At 40.7% G+C, this 12,100-nt stretch overlaps 1 protein-coding gene across 18 annotated transcripts in view; it reads left to right on the forward strand.

Annotated features, from left to right (window-relative positions):
• ELF2 (E74 like ETS transcription factor 2) overlaps positions 1–12,100 on the forward strand; it is a 99,748-nt gene that overhangs the window by 71,407 nt on the left and 16,241 nt on the right. For 2 of the 18 annotated variants that reach the window (XM_022554963.3, XM_022554964.3), the window contains exon 1: positions 4,627–4,905. The exons of 14 other annotated variants lie outside the window; for them this stretch is intronic. In XM_022554963.3, coding sequence (XP_022410671.1) covers positions 4,848–4,905 — 58 coding nt within the window. In that variant the 5' untranslated portion in view covers positions 4,627–4,847. Of the gene's footprint in view, positions 1–4,626; positions 4,906–12,100 lie in introns of those variants that run through there. 2 more of the 18 variants (XM_022554966.3, XM_022554965.2) reach the window with 2 other exon arrangements.

The raw sequence follows: 12,100 nt of genomic DNA on the forward strand, positions 1-12,100 counted from the left end.
GTTTCACTGTTAGTTCAGCTGCGTCAGACTGTTTGACCCCCTCTTATTGTTCTCCTACCATTCACTGCTCAAAGTTTTTTTTCCATTTTTTTCTTAATTTCTCAGAAAGACTCTTGACCATTGCTCTAGCTTTGACATTAAAAAGCAAAACATCAACCACTTTATAATTTATATAAATATGATAATAGTAAAATGGATTTAAGTTTTCATCCATTTTGTAACTCCTAAGTTTTATAGAAGATTGTTTTGTAGAATTTTTAACCTTGAAATAGTGGGATATATACCGTGTGACTTTGGTTAAATTATTTAGCTTCTTGGAGCCTCAGTTTCCTGATGTGTAAAATTAGGGCATTGGATTAAATCGGTGATTCTCAAATAACTCTACCATTGGTGGTTAAAGAGTTGTCATTACTAAAATAGGAAATTGGCATCCTTCTCCCAAATTATAGGAAAATAACATTAAATGGGTTGAATGTCTGCTCCCTTTGATTCCTACCTGTAATTTTTTTTAAACTTTGAAGCCTGTTGACCTTGGTACTTGTATCTGATAGAGCACACAGTTATATATTTGGTTTTAAAGTTTAATATATTTAATTCATGGTAGTCAGGAAAAGAGATGATGATGTTCAGGTCCTTCCTTAACTTTTTGAAAACCTCTAGGTGATGTTGTCTGTAGGCATCTCTTCAACCATAACCTTTTATGATTCTGTTTACTAGATAAAGGAAAAATACAAAGGAAATAACCAGAGTAAGCTATAAGTCAAAACACTTAAAACCTATATGGTGTTGGAAACAATTGGACATTTACATATCTCTCAAAATTTTTTTCCATCTTGGTTACTACAGGACCATAAAATCATTCAAATAGCCAAGGGTATCTAATTATTTTTGGTTATATTAGACTTTAATGATAATGATTATATTCTGAAGACTTACTTAGTTTTAAAACGGAGAGGCTGGAGGATGAAAGAATTGATGCTCAGACTATGAAGAAAGACATGGAAAAAACTGCTCAGGACTTTGTAGTTGAAAGAGGTCATTTTTAAACTCTACCCTTCTTTCTTTATCTAAGCTGTGAAATGTGACAAGTTGGGAGTTTAAACTGCTCCTTTCTTCTATATTAATTATCTTTTGCTGATTAACAAATCATCCCAGATTTAGCAGTTTAAGACAATAAACATTATATCAGTATTACATAGTTTTTGAGATTAAGGATTGGGGATCGGCTTACTTGCATGGCTCGTAACTCAGGATCTTTCACGAAGCTGGAATCATCTGAAGGCTTGATTAGGGCTGGAGGGTTTGTGTCCTAGAGAGTTCGGCCGCATGACTGTTGGCAGGATGCCACTGTTCCTTGCCTAATGGGCAGTTGGCTTCCTCTGAGTGACCCAAAGCAAGAGATCAAGCAGACAGTTTCTGAAGTCACACACCATCACTTCAGCTCTATTCTCTTTGTTAGAAGTGAGTCATTAAGTTCAGCCTACACTCAAAGGGAGAGAGGGGAATTAGATCCCACCTCTTGAAGGGAGGAATATAAAAGAATTTTCAGAAAAGAAAATCAATAGGTACTAAATGCATCATAGCAGATACGCAGGCCTTGTTACTTTGGTGCCTGGGGAGTGTCTGAGAGGAAGGGCTCTAGAGTTAGAGTTTGTGGGTTCAAATCCTGGCCCTGCTTCTCCTGAACACTATGACCTTCGTCAAGATTCCTCATCTATAAAGTGAGCACAACAGTAATATCTATTACAGGAATGTAGAGAGGAATAAGTGAAAAAAAATGAAGGTAAAGCACTTACCTTGGTGGCTTTTATTTCAATAAGAGTTAGCTGTTATTTACCTACTAGATCACAGCAATAACTTTGATGTAGAGTCTGCCTTTCTGTAACGTTATTAGCAGAATATGCTCTAAGGTATCCACCAGGCTAACCTACCTAGTCTTATTCAATTTTTAAAATTCTGCTCATTAGTACTTGAGAAAATTCTGCTTAACCTTGAAGACTTGAGAAATGCCGATGTGTGTGTGTGTGTATATATACACACATATACATGTTATGTACACGTATATTCACATATACTGCATGGCTTGAGTCATATTGTGTGGAAGAAATGCATATACACTAAGTCCCCTATATACGAACCTTCAAGTTGCGAACTTTCAAAAATGCGAACATGCGTTGCATCAGCGTCAGACGTGAGTGAAGTTGCAGCTTGCCCTCTGATTGTGTTAGTTGGGTACCTAGGCTAACTTTGTTGGACTTAGAAACAAATTGGACTTACAAACACGCTTTCGGGACGGAACTCATTTGTATGTAGGGGACATACTGTATATTTTAATCCTGCCACATTTATATTTTTAATATTTTACCATGTTAAAAATTCTTCAAACATGTTTTTATTAAAAAACAATCCATTGCATTTTTTGATTATTTCCTCAGGCTAGGCCCCGGAAATGAAATTCCTAGATCCGTATATATTGATATTTGCCTCTTTAAGACGCTTGATCTATAATGCTCATTGCTTTCTTGAAAGTTTGTACCAGTTTATACTTCCAGCAGCAGCCTCACCTTGCTTGCTAGTCCTAGTATAGTATTACTGGTCTCTAAAAAGTATTGGTGGCTTTTGAAAGCCTAGTTATAGTAGCAAGACAGAATTGCATTAAACCCCAGGGAATTGTGTTTTTATAAGAGCTTTAAATATATAGGAATATTTCCCAGCCTTTCTGCATTAATTTCTATAAATATATATATACACACACATATGCATAAATACTATATATGTGTATATACTAACTGTGAAGTATTATGCAGGAATAGATACAGCTTCTGTTCACTTGGAACTTAAAATATAAGGCTGACATGAGTCCATATAATTAAGATGTACCGAGAGTGAAATACACAGACACACACCGCTATCTTTCTTTAAAAGCTAACCCTCAAGAAGCAAAGAGTGAGGTAAAAGTTATGTGTCAGGCTTCAAACTGACTCCCACAGTGAGAAGAGCGTTTCTTTTTGAGTCAGGTCAAGCTGTCGCCTCCAGAAGAAACACACCTTTGGCTTACATTACTCTCTTCCTTTCTAAATACACGCATATCTATGATTGATAAGAGTGGAAATTCAGATTTGCTATCAATTTCAGTGTTCTGCCTAAAGCTAGCAATTAGCCCCTTAGCGTGCCTCACCATCCTCTCACCTGGAAACTGTCTCAGGTTATGAGGCTGCCGGTCAGTGGATGATCCTTATTTTAAATTGACTAGAAGTAAAAAATAAAAGCTACCAGTCGTACAGTTTCTTTTGTCTAATAGGTGGCAAGTTTACCTAACACAAGGAAGAGATCCCTGTTTGGTTTCAGGGGGGCTGTACTTTGGAAATGGCATACGGGTTCTTCTTTGGGAAGGTGGGGATCATGGTGGTAGGGCTAGGGGAAAGGCCCAAAAGAATAAATGAGTATTTAGAAGAAATGAAAAAAGCAAAGTCATGGGCTGTGGAATCAACTCTGAAGTTGCACATGTTGGGGAAACATTTGTAAAACGACATGGTATTAATATTACCCCTGGAATACATTTTTTCTCTAGTTATCATCACAGTTCATTCAATTTAAGTCATAAAAATTACACCTTGTTATTTAAAATTTGTAACGACCAAATCTTTTTTGTGTTTATTCAGCAAATAACTTTTTGAACACTTACTCTGTAGGAGGCACTGTTTAACGTTGTGTGGAGAAACAACTATAGGCAACCTTTTGTTTCAGTTTTTTTTACATTATGAAATTTTGAACCCAGGGAAGCATTTTTTGTGTTTGTTTTAATGAAGCTTCATCTGGGTCATTTTATAGGCTTGGTTTCCTGTGTTGTCAGTAAGTCTACAGTCACTAAACGGCAATCCAGCTCCCGCGTCTACTGTATTTAATATGTACGTTATTTGTAATAAGGCTAGTTTTGCCAAAAAGATCTTTAAAAGTAGATGATATAAGTGAATACGTTCGTTTCCGAGCGAACCAAATAGAAGTGTAGGAGGGTACATACATTTCATGGCTAGCCAACTGGGGGAGGATAATCTAATCTCTCAGAGGTTGGCGTGTTCTGTTTGCTAATAAACACCTGTCTGGTGTGCTTTTCCATACCTCTGTAGAGGGAAGAGGGCGAAGTCGGTCCCTGAGAGTGGTTGGAAGCCCCTTACTTTGTCCCATAAAGCCTTGGTAACATTTTGTAGGTATGACTTTTGGGGCTGGTATGCCTGTTTTACAGCGCAGCGCTTTCAAGTGAACGGCTTACACGCAGCCTACACTTTGACACGGCCCAACAAGTTAATTAATTAGCCACCTTTCCGTCCCGGCTGCGGGACTGGGCATTAGAGCTCTAACAGAAAGAAAATTTGATTAATGGCTCTCTTCTAGCGTGGGGACGACTGCAGACTTCTCTTCCGCAGAGCGTGAAACGTGCGTCTTCCTGCCGAGGGGCCTCGTCCCAGCCGCGGCCCCCGGGACGACTCCCTGCCTCAGGTGTCCTGCGCGCCGCGGGCCGCGGCGGCTCTCTGGGGCGGGCGTCCGGGACTTCCTGTCTGGGCGCGGGGCGGAAGGATCGCGTTGCCAGCCGAGGCGGCCGCCGCCGCCGCCGCCGCCGCCCCTGCCGTTAGGTGGTGGGGTTTCTCAGCCCGGCGGCGGGAGGCGGGCCGGCCTCGGCTTCCTGTCGGAGGACGCGCAAGGATCCGGGCGTCGGAGTGTGTGCGAGTGCGTGAGTGTGTGTCGGCCGCACGGCGTGTGTCTCCGGCCGCGGGTTCCGCCTCCTCCCCTGCCGCCGCTGCTCACGGTGTAAGTCAATGTGAAGCAGCAGCTCCAGCCCCGGGATAAACATGGCGACGTCTCTGCATGAGGGACCCACGAACCAGCTGGATCTGCTCATCCGGGCTGGTAAGGACAGGGGAACTTTCCTCCCGTGCATCGGTGCAGCAGGAGAAGGGGTGCACAGGGGGCGGGGTGGCTCCCCTGTGGCGGTCAGTGCAGGGGGTCCGGTGTCCCCTTCGGTCACCGGGGCGGCCGGGGGAAAGGGGGGTTGTGAATGAAGTAATGGAGGCGACGAATCAGGAAGTGATCACCTTGGAGAGTAACCTGCCTCAAATCCGGCGCTGTCGCTTCAGGGTGGGTTTGTGGAGCAGCGGCGGCGGCTGCCGGGCGGAGCGCTGGCAGCGGGTGCCGGGCAGCCGAGCCGCAGTTAAGTTGGGGACTCGGGGGCGGACGAGTTGTGCGCTTCACCCCAGTTGCCGAGGAACCAGGAAGTGAGTGAGGCTGTTGTCTCCCGGCTGCGCCTGCCACGCTGTCTGGCCGCAGAGGCCGCTGCTGCCCGCGGTCGGGGGCGGCGGGCTTCTCCGGTGGACGCTCGCCACCCCCGCCCCGTCCTCCTTTCAGACTTGGTCCGCAAGTCCTGGACTTCCGCGCGGACGAGGCAGCGCCGGGCCACGTCCGGTAGACCGATACCCGCCAAAAAATTGCTCTGACCCACCTCCTCACATCCCCACCTTGTGCGGGCTCGGGAGTAACGGTCCTCGAGAGGGTCCCTTAATAACGTGGAGTGGCCTGGGGGGGGGGGTGGTGTTTCTCTCGGGGGCCCGCCTCCCTTTCCTGGTTCAGTGGGCGGCTGTGGAGAAGTAGGCTTATGCCCCTTGCCTCGTGGGTGGGTTTTTCAGGGGGGAGGATGGGAAAGACACGGAGTATGTTTTGTACCCCTGCGCTGGAGCGTTGGGGCGTCAGAGAAGAACGTTTATTTTTGTAAACAGCGGGTGAAGGTGGAGGAGCGGGGCGGGCGGGAGGGAGCCTTGGCCCCAGGGAAGTCTCCTCACGGAATTGCCCCCTTTCCCCCTCCCCCCCAAGCCTCCCACCACAGCGGAAGCGCCTCGGAGAGGACAGAACGGCTGGGATTGACAGGCCTCGGGCTCCAATCCGCTCGCTGCGATGTTCCGAATAAGAGCGTTGGTTTCTGGGGGCGGGACTCCTGGCCCGCGGCGGGCCAATGAAGATTGGGCGGGAGTGAAGCTGACAATGTACGCATGGAATTGGAGGGAAGAGGAGTGTAAACACGGAAGTGGCCGCGGCGGTGGGGGATGTGCGGCGCCACTGCTGCAGCGGAAGGGCACGGACTTAAGTTACATAGAGAAAGCGGCTTTACTTAATAGCAGACAGCGCAGCGAGGGCCCTGAGTCGGCGTAGCGGAGCTTGAGTACGGTTTACCTACTGCAGTGAGCGTCAGTGTTCCTTTCCCTGGCTTCTCTTTCATATCGCCATCGATGGGAATTGGAAGATGGGGAAGAGTCACCGACGAGGATTGCTGTAAAGGATCTTACCGGCTGTTTTCCATCCACTGTTTTTTGGTTGGGGAGTTAGTCGTTTGGTTGGTGAAACTCTTGTGATTCAGTTCGTTTGGGAGAAATCATAAACTTACATGTACCCTTAACAGAACTTAAATCTGTAAAATAGAACGCTACACGGTCCCAAAGGAAAAAAATCACAGTTCACTGAGCAGTGGTTAAAATGCATTTGACAGTTATTTTCTGATTAGAGCAAGAACTTAAATATTAGGGAAAAGGAGGCAGAGCACAATGAGAACTTGGTCTCTTTGTGTACGTTCAGTCCGTGAATACTGTATGAATTAAGAGATGGAATTTTTGGCTTTATATTATTGGTACTAACAACACTTTATGGATTGTTTGGGTCAGTAGTGCTGAACATGGACCTTTCCGGAAATGTTCCCAGTGGTTGTGAGAACCTTAGAATACTCCACGCAGTTAGAATTTTGTAAAGGTAAGGGTAAGAGGGCTTAATTTTGCCAAGAGAAGGTATTTTTGTCATAACCTTTTGCAGTTATCGTCACAGCTGAACGTTACCTGTAGATATTTTGCTTGGAGTGGATACATACACACAGTTTAACATATATAGATAGCCTACAGTTCAAAAATACAAAAGTTTTATCTTCTTTTGATCAGGTTTTTTTTTTTTTTTTTAAGTTAAATGTTGTTTTCCAGTTCTACTGCATTTCCTTAGTACATAGAAACCTTACAGTTGAAATTTCCTTTGTGATTATAATGTTCTGTAAAGAATACATATTACATGTAATTGTTTTCAAATTATTTTCTCAAGTCATATTCGTGTAATCTGAAGTTCCTTTATAAACCCTATTTTAGAAGGAAGTTTGAGACAGGTTTGCCGGTTTATCCAAGGTTTATTCAGTGAGTTAAAAGTGGAGGAGGAAAGGTGGCCCAGAAAATGAAGAATCGTGGATCTAAATTTTTATTGCTGCCAGTTGCCAATGATGTTGGGAGGGTAATGTTTGTAAGGTTTGTATTTGTATATGGACTTAATGGTATCTTTTCATTCCCTTGAGGGAAGTCATCAAGTGTTAGACGTAATTCTTGCTCACGAAGATTTAGTCTAATTGAGGAGACAGATGAAAATCTGTATGATATATAAATGTTAATATAACTACAGGGATTGCTGTGTCGGTTCCTGGTAAGTGTAGAATGCTATTAAGGAAAACTTCTAGAGGAGATAAGCTTTAAATTGAATATTGTTAGCATAACTTGTTTCTAAGTAAGTATAAAGCGCTTAGAATTACCATTACTGTTAGACGTTAAGATGCTAGAGGATATAGTTTTGCTTTTATTTTCCTCCCTTCAGAGACTTAACTGTCAACTTTAGCCATCAGCTTTCGCTTTAGTTTATCAACATGTATGCTGTCAGAGGCATTTGAATAAAGAATGAAATACATAAGGTCATTTTCACATACAAAATATTTTTTGTGGTAAAGACTTGATATACTTTATAAAACTTTTACTGGCAACATGGTGTCCGACTGAGAAAGAGCCTTGAAAGAGCCTTGACCCTGAAGTCAGGAGATAAGGATCTTCATCTAGCTGTCACTAAACTAGCTCTTTAAGGCTTCGTTTTCTGTAAGAGAACAGCATTGACTAGGTGATCCCTAATAACTTTTAAAACTCTGAAACTATAGGTGGCTCAGAGATACTTAATGGAAAGCGAAGGTCCTCTTTTTGCTTGGATTTCTTTACATTACACTCTATGAGTGAATTTGTCTGTAAGGTCGTTATGTAATGGGGAGCGGTTAATCTCTTTTGCCAATCTTTGGACCAAATTGGAGCTTGAGGCCATGTCTGTACGTTGAATAAGACTATGATATAGTTTATTTAGTAAATTAAGCTCATTTCTAGCCTCTAGGAAAATATGAATGTTACTTTATTAATACTTATGCGAAAGCATTGTGTACATGTGGCCTGACTTTTCTGGAAGATTGTCAGTTTAAAATATTCTGCCTTCTTATTCTCAAGTGTACATTCCTTGACTTTTTTTCTTCCTTTTTTTGAGAAATTGAAAATTGAGAAAGTGGAGAATTTGAGAATTGAGAAATAGCGTAACTCTTAGGAAAGAAGTATTGTTCTACTTTAACACGGTTATTGAATGGAAGGGGGAAATTCTTCTGGAAGTGCAGCCTTAAGTATTTTTACGGACAGAACAAATCTGTCTAGTTTGTCAAAATTCATCATGAAATTTGAACTAGAAAATCTTCTGATTTACTATAAACTGGAATATCTAGTATCAATCTTGAAAAGAACATCAATTTGAAAAAAATATTTATCAGGCTATGAAAAGATGAAGCATGTGTTGAAATAAAATTGGAAGAATGGCATAAATTGTTTAGAACTTTATTTGAAAATGTGTTTAAGAAATTACTCTTTAGAATTCATTGCAGCATTAGTACTAAAATTCACACAGAAATTGAGTGAAAGAGTAACATCAGTGTGTAAAGAGTCATTCAGGGTAATCCAACATCAGTTTCCTTTAGGGACAAATTTAATTGGTAGAGAGGCAGGCAGGAGAGTGTTTTTGATTTGTGAAGAGTTTAAAAAAAAATCCTTCATGTGTAAGTCGACAAAGTACTGTTGTACCTACGGAAATGGAATCATAATTGTTCATCTACACACTGATTTTATGTTTAGAAGCTAAAACTTACAGAGACATGAGGATGGAATTTGGGTGTTGTTGATTACATTTGATAATAAATTACAGCTGCAGTTCTTTAATACTAAAATCTCTGGTATGGGGGATTCTGGGAGTTCCCCAGACTCTTTCAGGGGGTCCGTGAAGTCAGATTGTTTTCATGGTAACGCTAAGACATTATTTGCCTTTTCACTTTCGCAAGTGTTCACGGAAGCTTTCTAGAGGCTACATGGCTTGATAGGACAGCTCGGATGAAAAAGCAAGTATGAGAATCCAGCTGTTTTCTACCATGTATTAAAAAGATTTGCAAAAATGTAAAATAAAGCTACTCTCTAAATTGTTCTTTGTTTTAGAAAAGTTATTTTTCATAAACATATTACTTAAAGTTTTCTTAGCTTTAATTTCAAATAGGGTAAGTATCTAAACATAGGACTTACATAAGCAAGATCTCTTTGTGGTCCTCAGTAATATGAGTGTAAAAGGGTCCTTTGACCAGAAAAGTTTGAGAATGGCTGAGTTACAGTTTTATTTAGTCTATACTTTTCAGTACCATAGCCACTAGCCTCATGTGGCGATTGAGTATTTGAAATGTCTCTGATTAACCAAATTTTTAATTTAATTTAAACATAAAAACGGAAGCAGTGAAAAACTTCTTTACATGTTCTTTACATGTAAACCTCTTTTACATGTTGAAATGCCAGTGTTTGGGATATACTGGGTTAAATGAAAGGTATTAATTTCCCCTTCTGCTTATTTTCTTAACGTGGCTGCTGGACCTTTAAAAATTACACGTGGCTCTCGTTATATTTTTATCAGACAGCGCTACTGTAGAAAATGATTTTATTCTCTTTCCCCTTTTAACCTTATAACGCAGCTGTATAGATTAGAAAAGTCAAAGGGGAACTGATACAGATGGAGTGCCCCAGACCTTTTACCTTTCTGTTTGTTTGTGTTCTTCACTCACCTGTTAACTGTTAAGAGTCCTGGGGCGTTAGAGAATAAGCTGTGCTGAGTCAGGTGTGGTAGCTGCGTGATGCCCTTGTAAATATTAGTTTATGGTCTTGCTTGTAGGGGAATACCACTATCACCTAATGAAGTGTTTTCTAATATTTTCCTATTGCTCTCAAATTAAATGGCTGTTGATTTTTATTTTTGACTTTTAAGAACGTTGTTATGAACTAGATCCATTGCCAGCATTCTCGTCTGCAAAGCTGAGAGGTATGTCTCTTGTCAGACTTGATTACCAAGTTTGGTATTTAGTAACAGCTGTCGAGTGAGTCTGGCATAGTCTCCATTACAAACACCAGTTGATTAGAAAGCTAGAAATGGAACAATAAGACTCTTAACCCACGGTAAAGGAGGGCATAAGCAAATTTAATTTTTGACACTGATTAAAATTAAAACAGTTTGGAAATTTATTTGGTATATTTATTTCTTCAAGGAATATTGACCAGACCAGTGCCACCGACTGGGGGCAACTAGAAGATGATACCTGCCAGATTACTTTTAGCTGCATTGTTTCTGTTTTTTAAATGAGTTGCTTATTTTTTTCAACTCCCATGAGTTTCACAAGCAGGCCTAGAAAGACACCAGAAAATCAAGTTTTAAGTAAGAGATAAGTAGGGAATTTTCAGCCCTCACTTGTAGGTTTGCTTATTTTGATGGCACAACAGTGTTATATTCATATTTATCCTTGGGAATTGTGCAGAATTTTAGTTTAAATTGTATTTGAATTATTGATCTGAATAAAATAATATTGAAAAGTTTTTAAAAATTATGGAAACTTGAATAGGAAACGTATTTCTTAAATTTCTGCTACCAAAAACTGCTTGTTGACTTATGTCAACAAAAGACAAGTAAAAAGAGACAGAGCTCACTTTTAACAAATTGGGTTAAGTATTCTTGGAAACTGTCACAAATTATTTTGCATCTTTATTTTGTTTTGAAATATTTTACGTCCATTTATGTTTTTGATACTCTGAACTATTCGTATAAGCTTCATGAGGCCGGAGGTCTGTTCACACTTGTGTCTCAGGTTTATAACAATCCTTTGTTGACTGTACGTAGAACACTAGATCTGACTGATAGTTCGTAGGGAGTTGATGCATTTTTAATATATTCTCATCCTGGATTTAAAGTGTAAAGGAGTGATTCTCTGCTGAACTTTGTGTGGATTCTCTTTGTTTTACTCTGGATGTAAAATATTTCAGGGAAACAGCATTTTGAACTTAGGGAGAAAGGGGAGGTTGAGGTCGGAAATCATAGCAAGAAGATTTTCACTGACGTAACTAACATGAAGTCGTGGTTTTGAAAACATACCTCAAACTGCGTAAGAGCTCAGGGCGGCATAATATATAGCTGTTGGCAAATTTCATTTTGTTTATAACTTAAAACATTAAAATATCTGGTAAAATTCTATTGCTGTATTATTATCAAATACTCAAAGCTCTTTAGTATGGTAGAGTTTTTAGGGTGTGTCTTCATACAATTACGTAAGGAATTAGTTTACCCAGGATGGTTTATTAATAGCACCTAAGACAACAGCTAAATTGCAACACAAGCAGACTTTAAAGAGAATGAAGTTCCTAGAATAAACTTTTAAAAACCTGAGAATCTGCTTCCCAAGGTTCTTTAGTGCACGTGAGTACTGCAGGGGGAGGTACTTTGAAAAAAATACTTGAGAATGGTAATATATTTTATACTTACTAATAGTAAATTTCTTAAAGTTGAGCTAGAAGGACTGATTGAATCCTGTGCTTCAGTGAAGCTGCAGATAAGAGTAAGCAGGGTCACCTAAAGATAGATTTACTTAGAGGTTTGGCTGCCTCTCTGGAACTGTTGAGCTTTGAGCAGATTTCCATAAATGGAAAGAGCAACTGGAGAGACCGGGTACCTTGGTTGAGAGTGTGGATGACGTGCAGCAGGTGGTGAAGCAGTCACTGGATTTTCTGTGAATGCTCTCCAAATGGCTGGCGTGTGAGGCCGAGGCCTTAGCACTCGGTGACTTTTGAGACTAAGTGAAAAAGTTGTTTTCAATTAAAAGTTTACTGGAAACAACTTTAAAAGATTCATATCTTTAGTGTTGTAGAACTTGTGAATTTAT

This window comes from Delphinapterus leucas, chromosome 5 (genome assembly GCF_059928025.1).
Source record: "Delphinapterus leucas isolate spDelLeu-1000000601 "Yukka" chromosome 5, BTC_Dleu_Yukka2, whole genome shotgun sequence".
NCBI classification, from domain to species: Eukaryota; Metazoa; Chordata; class Mammalia; order Artiodactyla; family Monodontidae; genus Delphinapterus; species Delphinapterus leucas.